At 51.5% G+C, this 17,603-nt stretch overlaps 1 protein-coding gene across 3 annotated transcripts in view; it reads left to right on the top strand.

Annotated features, from left to right (window-relative positions):
* Window positions 1–17,603, top strand: part of Scap (SREBF chaperone) — a 68,857-nt gene that overhangs the window by 49,507 nt on the left and 1,747 nt on the right. For 2 of the 3 annotated variants that reach the window (XM_020163388.2, XM_074059597.1), the window contains exons 4-18: window positions 6,734–6,891; window positions 7,677–7,897; window positions 8,080–8,185; window positions 8,565–8,737; window positions 9,080–9,206; window positions 10,298–10,410; window positions 11,871–11,965; window positions 13,178–13,276; window positions 13,392–13,610; window positions 14,271–14,647; window positions 15,018–15,206; window positions 15,288–15,489; window positions 15,566–15,681; window positions 15,773–16,289; window positions 16,371–16,456. In XM_020163388.2, coding sequence (XP_020018977.1) covers window positions 6,734–6,891; window positions 7,677–7,897; window positions 8,080–8,185; window positions 8,565–8,737; window positions 9,080–9,206; window positions 10,298–10,410; window positions 11,871–11,965; window positions 13,178–13,276; window positions 13,392–13,610; window positions 14,271–14,647; window positions 15,018–15,206; window positions 15,288–15,489; window positions 15,566–15,681; window positions 15,773–16,289; window positions 16,371–16,456 — 2,798 coding nt within the window. The remainder of the gene's footprint in view (window positions 1–6,733; window positions 6,892–7,676; window positions 7,898–8,079; window positions 8,186–8,564; window positions 8,738–9,079; window positions 9,207–10,297; window positions 10,411–11,870; window positions 11,966–13,177; window positions 13,277–13,391; window positions 13,611–14,270; window positions 14,648–15,017; window positions 15,207–15,287; window positions 15,490–15,565; window positions 15,682–15,772; window positions 16,290–16,370; window positions 16,457–17,603) is intronic. The other variant, XM_074059598.1, reaches the window with a different exon arrangement.

The following is a 17,603-nucleotide window of genomic DNA, read 5'->3' as shown; positions in this document are numbered from 1 at the left end:
TATAGATTTTGATAGTTCTAGGGGGTTGAACTCAGGGTCTTCCACTTGCTAGATAGGAGCTGTACCACTTGAGCTATACACTCAGCCCTGAAAGACATAGGGACCTAAGGCTGGAGGCATAGTGTGAAGTCCTGAGTTCAAATCCCAGTACCACACACAAAAAAAGGGACCAATTGGAAGAGCTCTCAATGGCCAATGCTATAACAATTTTTTCAACAAAATATAATAGTATTGAATAATATATGTGTGTGTGTGTTCATATACTCAAAGTATAAAGTAAATATAAGTCCATCCTGAATCCATTCGATTAAGTTTGTTTAAATAAATAGGGGACAACAGATAAATCTTCTGAGCTTAAAAAAACAAAAAACCTAAATAATTATATAGCTACTTGTCCTTTAAGGAGGTAACACATAGCTTCCTGTTCCATAAGTGTGGGTTATGCATAGGGACTTCCTTCCAAAGAGCACAGTACAGAGAAGAGGAGTAACTCTACAGTGGAGAATCCTGACAGACACTCTTTAGTAAGGTGATGGAGGTTAATGACCTTCATCAAATCATGTTGATAATATGTGCTCTTGATATGTGAAGATGAGGGCACTTTACCTTTGGGGTCTTCCTCTTCAAAACTCATAGTCCTAGTGTACTGAGTAAAACATCAGACAAATTCCAAATGAGGAGTACTCTACAAACTACCTGGCCAGCACTCAAAACCAACAAAGGTCATCAAAGACAAGAAAAGTCTGGAAAACTGTCACAAACTAAGAGAACTCAGTTGGCACAACTATGACAAATACCTGAGAGCAATAGTTTAAAAGAGAAAAAGATTTATTCTAGCTTATGGTTTCAGAGGTTTCAGTCCAAAGTCAGCTGGTTCCATTGCTTTAGGCCTGAGGTGGGGCAGAAATCATGGTGGTGGGAGTTTGTTGGGGTGAGGAGAGGGAGAGCCTGTACTAGCAGGCTTTGGTTATTTTTCATTCCATTGTGATTGCTCTGTGTGCTGCAGGTGGCTTTCTGTGTCATCTTCCTTTCTCTCTTGCTGAGGTGCTCCCCTGCCATGGGAGATGGCTATACCCTGTGGCTGCACTGTTGCGTATCCTCCAGAGAACTCTAATTAATCCTGCCAGGTCCTGGACTAAGTTTGGAGTCACTCTGTTGGAGTCACTGTGATCTGTGGCCTTGTGGGCTTAACATAGGGCAGTTTCCTTGGGTAGATGGCTGATTTTTCTAGAGGAAGAGCTGAGCAAAGTAGGAACAGTGAAGACTTTCCATTTCCCAGCTTCAGCTCTTGGGCATATTATTTCACATTTTGTGCCTTTTTTTCCCACATTCATAAAATGGGGACATTAATTATACCTGTATCATACATCATCACAAGGATTAACTGAAAGGATGCAGAGGCTTAGCACAGTGCCTGGCCCGTCATCTGCATTCAACAAATGTTTGTGGCTATCATCATTGTGATTGCCGGGCTGAAGGAGTGGCTCAATGGTAGAGTGCCTGCCTAGCAAGAGTTCAAACCCCAGTACTGCCAAAAAAAAAAAAAAAAAAAAAAGTAATAATAATACCATTGTGGTTGCCATTGATGATGATGATGTCATCGTTGATGATGGCCTGGCTGGCCTGAGCGGAGCTGAGAGAAGGAAGGTTTGAATGCTTGGACTCCCTGCAGTGTCTCTAGGCACGTATGCCTTAGTATGACCCTCACACAGTGGTGCTTTCTCCAGAAAGCCAGCCCCAGCTCTCTGATACATACAGGTCCTAATTTTCCTCTGTGCTCTGTACTACCCCCTGTTGGAGTTGTGTTCCATTCTCATTTATAGATGATAATATTTTATACATCATAGATGCTCAAGAAAGGTCTTGTTGAATGAAAAAACAGCAGGCTTATTTAAGAGACAGCATGTCTGCAGTTTTCTTGTAGCATGGTAGATGAGAGGATAGGTGACGCCAGTATGAATCTGGGCTCTGGAGTTTATAAACTTTAAATCTTAGGCAGAGAAAGCCCTTCCCTTAGAGCCAGTGACACAGTGGAAGTGAGGGTAAGATGAGTCTTATTGAACTTGGAGAAACTTGGAGACTGGGGTAACTGTGCCTGGGTTGCCAACTTCATTTTTCATAGTTTTAAGTGATGATTTCAGTCAGCACTTGGCTAGATGGTTTAGATATGTAATTTTGATCAGTCCTCACAGTGATCTGATGAGGCCAAGATTTTATTCTCATTTTCCTAAGCAGTAAGGAGGGTACTGAGCCTTGGAGGACCCAGAGACCCTGTCCATAGCACACAGCCAGGTAGAATTTGAACTCAGGTGAGCCTGAGCCTGATCTTTCCTCTACCCCTCGGACACCCACCTAGTCTGGAGGATGGGGATCAGTGCTCTCTTCTCCAGAACAGCTGAGTGAGAGTCTTCTATATCATGCTCTGGAGAGAGCCCTTGGATGTGTCAGTGTGAAGGTTAAATAGCTGGTATGCTAGGTAGCTCCATCTACATGTGAAGGAACAACTATCTTTAAACTAGAAAATAAATTTTAAGGCCATCTGAGGCCTCCAGCACTGGCCTGGCTCCCCTAGAACAGCATTTTTTTTTTTTTTTTAAATCATGGAAGGCTAAAGCTCATACCAAGCCCCATTCAGCACTTGAGATGACTGCACTTGTTGCATGCTGGGTGTCCTCAACCAGCATTGCAGGGCCTGTTATGGCTGTCTGAGCCTGTGCGTAGGGTTTCTGAGAAGTCCAGGGCAGGGGTCTCATGTTCTAAATGGCGGCTAGAGAGCCCATTGTTCCTTCGGACCTCTGCTACTCTCCCACACTGCTCATGCGGGGCCCGTGCTTCCATGTCTATCTGTGGGACTCACATTGTTCAGAACTACCCAGGCAGGTTGGCTAGTAGGAAAAACAGGCTTGGGAGTCAGGCAGCCTTGAGTTTAACCCTGCCCCTTGCTCCCTGCCTATCAGCTGTATGACCTTGGATAAATCTCTTGTCCCTTTGGGCCTTGGTTTTCTTATCTGGGTCCTTTTTTAGGGTCTTTCATACCACTGCCATTCAGCTACAGTCCAGCTGTCAGCCAAGGCTGCAGTCATCTCAGAGCTCAGCCAGGGGATCTGCCTCCACTCTCACTCATATGGCTGGCTGGCAGCAGACTCCTTGAAGGCTATTGAACTGAGGGCCTCAGTTCCTTTCTGGGTGCTGGCTAAAGAAAGTCCCCCTCAATTCCTTGCTGTGTGGCAGAATAGCTCATAGTGTGGTATCTGGTTTTATCAGATGGTGGTGCCAAAAGAGGGAAAGTAGTCAGTGTTTGGTAGCCTAATGCAAATGTGGCATCACTTTGGCTATATTATGTTTGTCAGAAATAAATCAGTAGATCTAGCCTGCATTTAAGGGAATGGGATTACACAAGGGCATGGGCCCCAGGAGGTGTGGCTTAGTGGGGGTCATGTTAAAAAGCTGCCTACCAGTGACTCCATTTAGTTAGGGGTATCTGGGCTCCCTGGCCCTTGCCTTTTCCATTACTCATTTAGGATATCACATTTCATCAGTTTACATGTGTTTCTCACTTGAGCATCAATAGGGATTATGAGAGAGCCCACCCACGACTGAGCAGGCTCACCATGTGAGTGCTGGGCCTGGCCATATCTTTACTACTGCTTTAGTGCTTGCCTTCCACCCACCAGCCTCTGCACCTCCCTGGTCACAGGATCTCTGCTACAGAGGTCTATGGTACTAGAGAATTTCTGCCATCTGGGAGCAGCCTTAAACCAGTAACTACAGGAGCTGGTATAGAATCTCTTAGCTCTAGTCCCTCAGGCTTCCCAGAGGTCCCTTGTTCAGTACATTCTTTGTTGGTTGCCTCCCCTTCCTGGTTCTTGAACCTCCCAGGATAGCCAGTTGTCTTAAGAGTCTGCTTCTATGGGCACCCAAACAGAGATAGTGAATGTCAAGGGCTAGGCCAGTGCCTGCTGAAAATAAACCAGAAGAGGGAGTGTGAGAGCGCATGTGTTGTATAAATTCAGGCTTCATTATATTCAGTGACTGGGCCAGGATCTTGAAAGAGTTGGAAAGATGTGTACCTGGCTTGGAAGGTTCAGTTGGAAATCAGTACAGGTAAGTAAAGAGCTGACCAGCAGAAGGAGGCCCAGCCAAGCTGGAGCATGTACCTGTGCAGAAGGCCCATTTCTACATGGTTTTGTCTGGGAAGGCTTGCCACAGAGGAGCGAAAGCATAGGAGCTGGGGGCTTACCTAGGAATGGTGGAAAGTTAAAAGAGAAAGCACTATCTAGGGCAACATACTCTTTAAAAAATTTGATAAAAGACCCAATGTGGTGATGCACACCTATAATCCTAGTACTTGGGAAGCTGAGAAAGGAGGATCCCAAGTCTGAGGCCAGCCTAAGCTATACAAAGAGACCCTGTCTCCAAAAAAAAAAAAAAAAATCTAGCCAGGTGCTGGTACATCATGCCATACTGGGAGGCTGAGATCCAAAGGATCATTGTTCAAGGCCAACCTGGGTAAATAGTTTTTGAGACCCCCATCTCAAAAAAAAAAAAAAAAAAAGCCATGGCTCTCCCTGCCCTACAAAGAATGATGGTGGTAGTACAGTCTACATGTCCAAAGAGAATCTGAATAAACTTGGGGAGTGGGGTGCTCGTAGAACTTAAGGGGCCTGTCCTAAGACCCCATATTAAAAACTCTGATTCTGAAACATATTCATTGTGCTTTGTTGAAATACCAGCCCATGCAAAATAGTTTCTGCTGGGTATTGGGTGGGGGGAGAGGGAGGGGGCGGAGTGGGTGGTAAGGGAGGGGGTGGGGGCAGTGGGGAGAAATGAACCAATCCTTGTATGCACATATGAATAATAAAAGAAAAATGAAAAAAAAAAAGAAAAAAAGAAATACCAGCCCATGGTAGGAAGAAAGCTGGAGTAGACTGAGGGGTCAGTTGCACAGAATCAGTAGGACTGAGGGTAGAGTGGCAGGGGCTGAGAAGAGCAGTGGGCAGAGGAGCCTGTATGTGCAGTCACGGCCTGGCACCAGTGGGAACGAGCCTGGGGCTGGAGGCTACAGGGGTGTGAGGATGCTGTGGGTGTCACAAGTTTAAGGATGATCCCTGGGATGGCTCTTTTTCAAAAGATTTTGGTCTCAGGCCTTTGGTTTATTGAGTCAGTGAGATGTTGTTCAGGTCACAGCCGATGGCAGCCAGCTCCACCCAGGTGCCTCAGTACTTGCTGGCAGCTTCTAGTGGGCTGGGTGTGCTATACCTAGTTACCAAAGTGGCTGAGGTCTCTGTCCTCAGATCCCTCACTAAGACACAGCATCATAAACCAAAATTCACAAAAGCTCAGATGGTTGTTTCAGGTTGTTCCAGAAGTATTATGTTGGTCAGCAATAACCTGTGGTATGGTATCGTAAGTGGCCTTCCCTTTGTCTATCCCATGCTCTGTGGATCCCTGACTACATCTCACGCATGGAGACAGTGCCCTTGTCCCTCAGCTGGGCCCAACTCCCTCTGGCCTACCTGCCTCTCTATGCCTCTAGTTAACACTCTCCCTCAATGGCAGTCTCCAGAGCACTGCTTTCATCAGGTTGCCCTTCCACCTCAGGGACAGTTGGGCTTTTCCTTGTCACCTTGTTAAAGTTCAGACAGCTGAGCCAGGCTTCACCCTAGCCTGTCTTTCATTTCCCTGCAATTTCCATTACCTGCCAGCGCTCTTTTGTGCCATTCAGGCCTTCTTGCTCTGTGTGCCTTGCTCCTCAGGCACCCTCCTTGCCCTTCTTTGCCCACCTTTCTCCATCCTTGTGGCCACCTGGCCACGACTGACCCAGCACGCATTTTAGGATGCTCCATGATGTTTCTGTCCCTGAGAGTTGTATGTGCGAACGCTCTTGTCTGCAGTTTTCTGCTCTTGATGGTGAATGACTCCAGTGATTTTGGGTCAGCATGGAAGTGTTCCCTGGGGGCTAGTGGCAAACAGCCCTGCTTGTGGGGAGTAAGCTGTATTGTAAGCTCTGTAAGGGTAGATGGTAAGTTCTAGTGAGAAAAATGTGAGTCATTTTGCCACCCTGTTCATTCATGAAACCCTAGGCAGGCACCACACCTTCATGAACTTAGAATGATGTGTCCCACTGTTCAGTGCTGGTGTTTCTGTTAGAACTTCATCTCTCTGTGTGTATACCTGTGTGAGTGAATTGTGGGCAGACATCTTGATGCTGCAGTGAGAAGGTTGCTACCCTCTTTCACACAAGGCAGTTGAAACCCAGAAGTGAAAAGTGCTTCCAAAGTCATACAGTTGGAGAGCTGCAGCTGAAACTAGGTTTCTCAGTCTTCAAGACTCATTACCCCACTGCATATGACAAAACCTTCATCACTGAGATAGCTCCATGCCTCTGGGTCCTTGGAGTCTGTTGCGCAGTCAGCAGCTGTGTTATGTAAAGGGCCAGATAGTAAGTGGTTCTGGCCTGACAGACCAGATGTCTATGTTACAGACACTTAGCTCTGAGGTAGTTGGATACGTGCAGCCAGAGAAGACAGAAATGTAATAGGTGACTTTACTCCAAGAAACTTGATTTAGAAAAATAAGCCATATGGCCTGTGGGGGCCATAGTTTGCTGATAGCCTGATTCCATAGTGCTTTTCCCATAGCAGGTACTCAGTGAGCCATTTCCAAGTATGAACCCATGTTTATCCCTCCTGCACTTAGCTGACCTTTCTGCTATGCCCAATTTCTTCTGCAGTATGTGGGTGCCCCGGTGGCTTACATCCAGCAGATATTTGTGAAGTCCTCAGTGTCTCCCTGGCATAAGAACCTCCTGGCCGTAGATGTGTTCCGCTCGCCTCTGTCCCGGGCATTCCAGCTGGTGGAGGAGATCCGGAACCATGTGCTGAGAGACAGGTACCCTCTTGGGAGCCCTGACGTCCCCTGAACCTCGTTCTGTGCTGCAGGGAGCTTTATCCCTGATGTAACTATGGTGAGCTACCCATCTCCGGAGAAATAGACAAGCAAGAAGGATGGAGGAGGACCCAGCTTTGAATGTCTCAGTATCATTTGGGTCCATTGTGGCTGCATTCCACCTGGACCTATGCACATAGCACAGGTAGAGGACTGAGCCTTGTCTTTACATCTCAGAGTGAATGTCCCTGGGCCTGACTCTGAGACAAGCTGGCTGAGAACAGGCTGACACATGACTCATGTAGCTTCCTGCTTCTGGGTTATGAGGTGTGGCTATGCTGAGAAGCCAGCTCTACCTGGAGCCCCGGCCCAGGTCTCCCCAGCCATCAGTGGTTCTCTGCAGCATGCTGGCTTGGCAGGCTGCATCACCACAAGGTTTTAGTCAGCTAATGACTTGGACAAAGATTTTGGTGAACTAAATGAAGCCCTGAATTTTCCCCGTCTTGCCATGTCCACTAAGTTGGCTAAGGTGTTCCAGTGGGAGAGCTTTGTGTGCTCTCCCACACTTCCCTTTCCTAGGAGGTAACCAGCTTTGAGGGTCCAGGTATACTTTGAAGGCTGCACAGCCACATGTTTTAGTTTTTGAGTAATCAAAAACTGATGTTGCCCTAAGCATCAGACTCTTGGAGATACCCGGGAGCAATCGTGGATCATTTAGGAGCTTGCTGGCAGTGGGCCCATCCTGTGCTGGCAGACAAAATAGAGGCCTCCTCCTGTCTCTTGCATAGCTCTGGGACCAGGAGCCTGGAGGAGGTATGCCTGCAGGTGACCGACCTGCTACCAGGCCTCAAGAAACTCCGGAACCTACTCCCCGAGCATGGCTGCCTGCTGCTGTCCCCTGGAAACTTCTGGCAAAATGACCGGGAACGCTTCCATGCAGACCCTGACATCATTGGGACCATCCACCAGCATGAGCCCAAAACTCTGCAGACTTCAGCCACACTCAAAGGTACCCCCAGCACAAGCTCCGTGGGGACCTGAGAGGGGTCCTGTCATTTCCCATCTCTCCTTTGGTGAGTGCTGTGGCAGGCCAAGGATTACCCGTTTCCATGGGGATGGTGGGGAAGGGATCCCACATGGCCTGTAGTGGCTGTCCTTCCTCTGTCAGTACCTCCTTGTCTCTGCCTACAGACTTGCTGTTTGGTGTTCCTGGGAAGTACAGTGGGGTGAGCCTCTACACGAGGAAGAGGATGGTCTCATACACCATCACCCTGGTCTTCCAGCGCTACCATGCCAAGTAAGGCAACTGGGCTTGGGGCTCTCTGCTGGTCTGTGAGTGACATGAGACTTCAGTGGTTCCTTCTCTGGTTACAGTGTACCCTGAGGACTGTTTCTAGGCCTCCTGTTGAAATGTTTAAAGGATGCTGTTACATTTGAATAGGGATGGCCTGACAGTTGGCTAAGAACAAAGGACTGAGGTGGGGCTGACAATTTCAGTGTTCTGGTGTCTCCTCTGGTTTCTCAGATGATTATGAGCCCCTGGGACAACTCTGCCAGCTTTGTTATCCTTCCAGTGGAGACTATAGAGAAGCTGAAGTTCCTTCTAGAAGTTTCCTCTCAGCATGAAGGAGGAATGGGCCCTGATGGACCCTTTCAGCGATTTTCTTTGCCCCTAGGTTCCTGGGCAGCCTTCGTGCCCGCCTCATGCTCCTGCATCCCAGCCCCAACTGCAGCATTCGGGCAGAGAACCTGGTCCATGTACACTTCAAGGAAGAAATTGGTGTTGCGGAGCTCATCCCCTTGGTGACCACCTACATCATCCTGTTTGCCTACATCTACTTCTCCACACGTAGGTCCTGGCAGGGAGGTCACAGGTGTTCTCTAGGACAAACAGGCATTTCCACATTGTCCAAGTCTGAATGTCCTCCCCTAGTTACAGTCTTAGGGGCTTGGGTGGGCCTGGGGCTCCTCTTCTTAAAGAAAGACCCTTCCTAAGAGTAGGGTACCCAAAGGTGCCATGTCTATGAGATTGGGAAGTTTCTGTGGTTGTCCCTTTCCTTGTTAAACCAAGGAGCTTTTTCTTCATTGATTGTCAGGATACACTTTATTCCCCAGAGCTCAGTTAAGGGCCCGTGACACGGGTCAGAGGTTGTGGGAGGTGCTGCCCTGATGTTCCTTCTCTGCCTTCCAGGCAAGATCGACATGGTCAAGTCCAAGTGGGGACTGGCCCTGGCTGCTGTGGTCACAGTGCTCAGCTCACTACTCATGTCTGTGGGACTCTGTACTCTCTTTGGCCTTACACCTACACTCAATGGCGGGTAGGTTTCCAGCAGGCTCCACTGGACCACAGGGTGGGCCCTCAGGCCAGAGAATCTTGCCCATCTGGTTATTTGCTCTTCCCCGGACTGGATGCTTATTATCCATATCTCCACCTTGTTAGTTTTGACATTTAAGAGTTACACTTTCTTCTTCTGTATCTGGTTTGTATTCATGTGTGTGTATAGCATATCTGTATATACAAGTTAAATATATAATATATATAGGTATGCATATAAGTATATACTTGTATATTTGTGTGCAAATGTGCTTGTGTGTATATGTTTTTATATTTTATAACCACATGTGCACTGCTTCTTAAAGGCTTATGCTACAGGTGTGATACAGAGACGGGAACATTTCTTAGCGCCTATGTTGGCTCATCAGGCTGTTCGTAGGAAAAGCCACTCCCTTCCTGGGAGTGGAGAGGGCCTTGCACATGTTAGGCAAGCACTCTATAGAAAAGTGACTTTGTTCTTTCTGTTTCTTTGTGGTGAAGCACCTGCTACCTTTCCTGGGCGCACCCCTGCCCCCATGTGTGCATGCCAGCTCCTCCTCAGAGCCCTCACTTCCATGGGCTTAGTAGCGTTCCTGAGTCTGTCTGGAGTAGCCCGAGATAGGTTTATCTGGCTGGCAGAGTACGCTTCAGGAGCAGTTGCTCTTCTTAGGCACAGCTTCTCAGCAAAGGTTTAGTGCTTTCGGTTGGTTCACCCCTCCCATTTAGTTCTGATGGCTTGGGTTGGAGTCACCTGGATAGGGTCTTGGCAGTGGTCATTCCATCAGCCAGTGGAGTCTGATGTGGTCTGGGGGTGGGGCAGCACAGCTCTCCCAAGGACCTCTTCTGGGCCTGTCCTGTGCTGGATGGGGGAGATGGGAATGGTTGCTGGCCCCTTGGAAGACTTTGGAGCCTGCTTAAAAGCTGACAACTGTGCAGACAGAGATCCCTGTTGTGTGAAGGTAGGACAGGGAGTGTTTCTGCCCAGTGTGAGAGCCACTTGGTAGCTTCCCCCATGGCCCAAGCCCAGTGAGAACCAGCCCTGTAATGGAATCTTGCCACAACATTGTCCCTTACTATCTCCTCCTTTGTCCCCAGCGAAATTTTCCCATACCTGGTGGTGGTTATTGGGTTAGAGAATGTGCTGGTGCTCACCAAGTCAGTGGTCTCAACCCCAGTGGACCTTGAGGTGAAGCTGCGAATTGCCCAAGGTAACATGGGGTGGGGTGGCTGTTCCATGTGCTTTTGTGCCCGAGGATGCAGGGAGCCCTCAAAAATGTGCCTCACAGCTCGCTGCCTGTGGCTCACACCTGTAATACTAGCTACTTTGAGAGGCTGAGGTGGGGAGGATCAAAGTTTGAGGCCATTCCAGGTAGGGATTTTGTGAGACTCCATCTCAACCAGTTAACTGGGCACACTGGTATGTCTGTTATCCTAAGCTGTGCCAGAGGCTGAGATTGGGACGTATTCCAGTCCAGCCCAGTCTAAAACAGTTTGCGAAACCTCATCTCAATGGAAAAAAGCTGGGTATGGTGGCACATACCTGTCCTCCCAGTGACAATGGGAAGCTTAAAATAGGATCCTAGTCCAGGCTGGCCTAGGCAAAAAGTGAATCCTTATCTCCAAAATAACCAGACCAAAAGAGCTAGAGGCTCAAGAAGTAGAGCATCTGCCTGGCAAGTACAAAGCCCTGAGTTCAAGCCCCAGTACTGCCAAAAAAAACCCCACTTGCCTCACTCCAGCCTCCAGTGTAATATGCTTGTAGGAATGTGTCCTGAAGAACCATGGGGTGGCTAGACTATACTTTATTTTGGTTTACATGACAGTAAAAAAGCAAACCAACTGCAATCTGACTCATGTTTGGTATTGGCATTCTGTCTGGGCCAGGCCTAGTGTTTTCTCTTCCTGCCTCGCTCCACCATGCTTAGACTCAGGTGCCTGTGTTGTCTCTTCAGAGGTGCTGCCTCTGCCAGAAAACCCCACCAGTGGGAGTTGGGGCTCTGAGGAAAAAGAAAGATTAAGAGGCTCTCCCTAGAGTTTGAGGTTTTCCTCTTGAGCCCATGTCTGAGGACTGGCTGGAGGCAGACTGTTCATTCATTCTACCAACCTCTGTGAGCTTCTGTAATAGGGGGTTATGAAGAGATAAGGTGAAATAGTCCCTACACACTGGGAGCACAGAGCCTTATCCATATGGCAGTGTGATAGCATAGGGCCCAGGGGCTTGCCATGCGGACAGCTGGAGGAAGATCCAACTAGTTCCTTCATTCTTCCAGCCATGCTGCCGCTTGGCTAGTGGGTAGTCTCAGGCTGGACTGTGCAGCCCAGACAGGAATAGCAGGTGGTTTGGATGTGGTTAGAGTGGGTGGCACTGGGCTGTCTTCTCGGCGTTTCTCATCTCAGCATCCTGCTTTTTCTCTTCTTTTGATGACTATAGCTCTCTCCTGTTCCAAGAGTGCCCCCATTCTCTGTAGCAACTGTGTGTTGCTGGTGACCCCTTAGAGTCTGAGCAGTCAGAGTCCCGAGGACTGGGGCGTTGTGTGCAATGGCTGTCTCAGAGGGCTAGGCCCCTCCTTATGCCTTTACTCTTCTGAGGATTATGAGGTTGAGTATACACATGTGGCATAGGGGAGGGGCCCTCGCTGCCCCTGTGCTCTGCTGTTGCCCCCTGCAGGCCTAAGCAGTGAGAGCTGGTCCATCATGAAGAACATGGCGACTGAGCTGGGCATCATACTTATTGGCTACTTCACCCTTGTGCCTGCCATCCAGGTAAAGCCCCAAGGCCTCTTGCCTATTTGAACAGGGAACCAATTACTGGGCTCCCTAGCTATGCAACCACAAGCAAGATACACCCCTCTTTTAGGGTAGGTACCCTGGACTATGAGACGGAACCTCTGCCTGGCAAGTAGGTCACTACAGTATACAGAGTGCTCCTGGCTGGGTTACAGGATTGAGTGCATCACTAGGCAGGCCCTGCCCTTGACCCTCTCCTCTCTGCCTGTATGCCTTCCCATTCAGCCTAGTGGGAGGAGGAGGCTCTGTGGGCACAGTGGAGGCTGGGGGCTGGCTTCCAGTTTCTCAGGCAGAAATACTGCAGGGCCCTTGAATTGTCCCTGCCTATGTGAGGACCACCATTCATAGCAGCCTTGCTTAGCCATGGGGCTGGAGTAGAAGTGGAGGTGACAGGCCTGCTGAGTTGTTGTCTGAGACTATTGTTGACCATCCAAGGAGGAGCTGCAGGAAGGGATGATACTTTCATCTCCCTCTCCCGGGGATGGCAGGCCTTCTGAGGAGTGGGATGAACAGAGAGCGAAAGGGCTCCAGGTTTTTCCTCCTCAGGAAAAAAAAATGTTGTCTGCAGGACACTGTACAGTCTTGGGATTTTAGAGCTGGGTGACTACTGTGCCACTGAATGCCACTTCCTATTGTCTTAACCGATATGAATAGAATCCACGCTGCTGTGCAAGAGGTCTAAAAGAAGGGCAGGGGAAGAAAGCTGAAATCTTAGAAAGTTCAATCTCTTGATAGGTCTAGGGATGAGAGAGCATTGTTGTTTAAGTCTTAGGGCAGAATGCATCCTCTCTGCATTCGCTCTCTCCTTTCCATTGGTTCAGTATGGTAGCAGGGCTCAGGGGTGAGGCTCTTTAGGGAGCAATCTGGTGGGGCTTAGAGGTTTCCAAGTTGGATCAGGGCTCACACCTCTCTAGAGGAACCAGAAATTCAGTGAGGGCACCTGCCTTAGTCCTCTCTGGAGGGGGGATGGTCATGGTGGTAGTGGTGTGTCCATCCTGTGCTGCCCCCTGGTGGGGACAAAGCAAGGTGCTAGCCTGACCCTCCTAGGCTGCTCCCAGGTTAGGAGGCTCAGTACCAGCATCTTTTTTTTTGTCCCTGCTGCGTCTTACCTGCACTTGCCCTTGCTCTCAGATTCGGGGGTGCTCGCAGCCATGTGCTCATAGTGCCCCTCATGTGCACTCATTCCAGGAGTTCTGTCTCTTTGCCGTTGTGGGCCTGGTGTCTGACTTCTTCCTCCAGATGCTGTTTTTCACCACTGTCCTGTCTATTGACATCCGCCGTATGGAGGTAGGAGTGGCTGAGCCTCTGGGCGATGGACAGGTGCAACCTGGGCATGGGTAGCGCTCCTTCGCAGGTATTCTCTTGATGGCAGACATGGGGCTTGACCACTGTGTCCCAACAGCTAGCAGACTTGAACAAGCGGCTGCCCCCTGAGGCCTGCCTGCCCCCAGCCAAGCCTGTGGGGCGGTCAGTGCGCTATGAGAGGCAGCTGGCTGTACGACCATCCACACCCCATACCATCACGCTGCAACCATCTTCTTTCCGAAACCTGCGGCTCCCCAAGAGGCTGCGTGTCATCTACTTCCTGGCCCGCACCCGCCTGGCACAGCGCCTCATCATGGTACTTGCCACCCCTGCTCCACCCTGCTCTCTAGAGGGTCAGGACTCACATTCCCTCGGGGTCCCCCTGTGCCTTTGGAATGGGGGATGCTCCTCAGGGGGTACCCATCGTGCCCTCCCTGCCCAGACCTGGGTGGTTTCTGAGGAGATAAGTCTGTCTGTGGGTCATCAGGTAGAAGATTCATCTCTGCTGAGTGACAGGGGCCTACTAGACTTGGTGCTCTGGGATACAGCCACTTGTGTGGCCACCATATTTTCCTGGGTTTGGTTCAGTGGCTGCTGTATAGCATGCAAGCAGCAGAAAATGGTGGCCAAAATAAATCGCCAGCAGCAGCACCTCTCCCAGGGAGCTGAAGGGAGAGGGGAGTGAGTCTGAGGGCCTCTGGGGGTAGGAGGGTATCTCTGGAGTAGGTCAGGCAGCTGATCCCTCTGGCTGTACTGATCTGGGAATGATAAAGTTTTCTAGTGTCAGCTGAGGGGGAGGTGAGGGGTAGGAAGCTCTGTTAAACTGACAGTTGCTCCAGTGATTTTCCAGCCCCTGATCAAGGATAGGAAACCAGGCTCCTCCTGTTGTGACAAGTCTGAGAAGGGGAAGAGAGGACAAGTTGGGGCTGCCCACTGCTCCTAGAGGGCCCCACTAAGCATCTGATACCCACTGCAGGCTGGCACAGTTGTCTGGATTGGCATCCTGGTGTACACAGACCCAGCAGGACTGCGCACCTACCTTGCTGCCCAGGTGACGGAACAGAGCCCACTGGGTGAGGGCGCCCTGGCTCCTATGCCTGTGCCTAGTGGTGTGCTGCCCGCCAGCCACCCGGACCCTGCCTTCTCCATCTTCCCACCTGATGCCCCTAAGCTACCTGAGAACCAGACATTGCCAGGCGAGCTCCCTGAGCATGCAGGTCCAGCAGAGGGTGTCCATGACAGCCCAGTCCCAGAGGTAACCTGGGGGCCTGAGGATGAGGAACTTTGGAGGAAACTGTCCTTCCGCCACTGGCCCACACTCTTCAGCTACTATAACATCACACTGGCCAAGAGGTGAGTTAGGCTGTCCCAATCGCCACTCCCACTTGGTGGTGCCAGCTCACTTTCCCAAAGCACCCCCTTCCCGGACAGGTGAGAGAAGCACTGAATTCTGTACTGAATTTGAAATAATTAAAATAATTCATTAAGGTGATGAGATAGGGACTGGCTTACTTTGAGAACCTCAGGTTGCTTTCCCCTTCTTTCCCAGTGGCAGAGTTGAGTGCCACTGATGATTACCTGGGCGCTGGTGGGGGAAGTGTGAGTCTGGCAGGTAGAGGGAGCTGAGTCCTGCATGGGAAGAGAACAAGGGCAGGCAGGGCAATGGCAGGAGGACCCTGGGGGGCACCTTCCGCTGAGGCTGCTGCCCCATGTTATCTCCCAGGTATATCAGCCTGCTACCGGTCATTCCCGTCACGCTGCGCCTGAACCCCCGGGAGGCCCTGGAGGGACGGCATCCTCAGGATGGCCGCAGTGCCTGGGCCCCGCCTGGACCTGTGTCGGCTGGGCTCTGGGAGGCCGGGCCTAAGGGACCAGGCGGGGCCCAGGCCCACGGAGATGTAACACTGTACAAGTAAGGCCAGAGATGGGGCGAGAAGTGGGTCGGGTGGGGCCCACATTGGGGCACAGCCCGCTCATGCTCTGGTCCGCACAGGGTTGCAGCGCTCGGCCTGGCAGCGGGCATCATCCTTGTGCTGCTGTTGCTCTGCCTCTACCGCGTGCTCTGCCCACGCAACTATGGGCAGCTAGGTGGCGGGCCCGGCCGGCGAAGGCGTGGGGAGTTGCCTTGCGATGACTATGGCTACGCGCCGCCAGAGACGGAGATCGTACCGCTGGTGCTGCGCGGGCACCTCATGGTGAGCTGGCCGGGCGGGCGGGCAGCGTGTATGTGGCCTCGCTCTTGCCAGTACCCAATACCGCGCTTTCCCGCAGGACATCGAGTGTCTAGCCAGTGACGGCATGCTCTTGGTGAGCTGCTGCCTGGCTGGCCACATCTGCGTGTGGGATGCACAGACCGGGGACTGCCTCACGCGCATCCCGCGCCCAGGGTAGGTGCCACCCCCACACTACCCTGCTCTGTCACCCTCCTGCTGCGCCCTGCCCTCCTGAGCCCACCCTCCCGCCCCTCACCCCCAACAGGCAGCGCCGCGACAGCGCAGGCAGCGCTTTGGAGGCCCAGGAGAACTGGGAAAGATTGTCGGACGGCGGAAAGGCTAGCCAAGAGGAGCCTGGGGACAGCCCTCCGTTGCGACACCGGCCTCGGGGCCCTCCGCCGTCTTCCCTTTTCGGGGACCAGCCAGACCTCACCTGCTTAATCAACACCAACTTCTCAGCGCAGCCAAGGCCCCCAGAGCCTGCTCAGCCTGAGCCCCGGCACCGAGTGGGCTGCGGCCGTGCTCGGGACCCCCCAGGCTATGACTTTAGCCGGCTGGTGCAGCGTGTGTACCAGGAGGAGGGGCTGGCGGCCGTGCGCATGCCCGCCCTACGCCCGCCCTCCCCTGGGCCTGTGCTGCCCCAGGCCACCGAGGATGAGGGGTCTTCTCCAGAGAAGGGCTTCCTTCCCCTTTCCTGGGCCCCCAGCGCCTATGGCTCCATCTGGAGCTTGGAGCTGCAGGGCAGCCTCATTGTCGTCGGTCGGAGCAGCGGCCGGTTGGAGGTGGGCCAGGGGGCTGCCTGAGGGTGGGGCAGGTTCTCACAGCCCTTTCCCTTGGGGTGCTTACAGCCTCTGGCCTAGCAGGTGTGGGACGCCATCGAGGGTGTGCTCTGCTGCAGCAGCGAGGAGGTCTCCTCCGGCATCACAGCCCTCATCTTTCTGGACAAGAGGTGAGTGCGCCAGCCTCCCAGGGCCCATCCATGCTCTGGGGCTTAGGCCTGGCTCCCCTCCACTGGTGTGTGTATGGATTTTCTCCATCCCAGCCCCCACACCATCTGGGGAGGGAATGGCACCTAAATGAGTTTTGGGGTATGAAGGACTTACTGAGCCAAGTTAAATGCTAAAGCCCCAAGACCCTTCCACACTGTAACATGGAATTGAGTGCCTGGTGTTCCTTTCTACCCTCCTGAAGTCAATTTCTCTTATTAGCTTGTCATTACCGACCCTGCAGGGGTCAGCTGCATTTTCAGAACTTTGTTAAAAGTCCTTTCTCTGGCTGCCTTCTCATCTCCTGCCCGCTGTGCTGCCTGCCCTTTAACCCCCTTGGCTGCCAGTGTTCCTAGGCCTCCTATCTGATTTGCACCCAAGTCTCCACCTGTGGCCAGGGGCCTCCTGCTGTCACATGCTGGTTCCCTCCTTCAAGGGTTCCCAACTGCTGGTGGCATCACCATCAAGCTAGAGCTGGAGCCTTTTTTTCTTGGGGTGGGGGGAACCCTTGCCCTTTGCTTTCTCCATTTGTCAGTTGCTTTCTTTTCCACCACCACTGGACTCCCAAACAGGCCTTTCTCCATCCCACCTTCCAGCCTGGACAACTTCATCAGGTCCCAAGATTGTTAGAAATCCTCCTTGTAGCTTATTTTCCTTAGCTTTAGGGAAAGGCCAGATGTCTCAGTTCTGACCCTCAAAGTACCAGGGGACTGTGATCTCCCCTTCTCGACCTTCCCCTTCCTATGTACCATGGTTTCCCCACGTCTGCTGTGGGCTCTTCAAATTCATGTGCAGAGGTCGTAGACATGCATTGCCTTTTGTTGGTTTTTTTGTGTGTGTGTGGCACTGAGGGCTGAACTCAGGCTCTCACAAAGCAGAGCCACTCTGTTGCCTGGAGTAAGATTACTGACCTTTTACACACTTTGTAGTTTCAGTTTGGGGGCCCAGTGGGCAAATGTACATATCCTTGCCTGTCAGCCTGTGCCTAGTTCAAAGCCGCTTATGTGACGGAGATGGTAGTTCCCTGCAGCTCTGCACCACAGCCCACCTAGAAGTGAACCAGTCTCCCCCACACCCCCTTTCCCTTAAGCTCCGGGCTGTTGGGGGAGA

Source organism: Castor canadensis, chromosome 17, assembly GCF_047511655.1.
Source record: "Castor canadensis chromosome 17, mCasCan1.hap1v2, whole genome shotgun sequence".
NCBI lineage: Eukaryota > Metazoa > Chordata > Mammalia > Rodentia > Castoridae > Castor > Castor canadensis.
The sequence above is the reverse complement of the archived record's forward strand: the minus strand, read 5'-3'. Positions and strand labels throughout refer to the sequence as shown.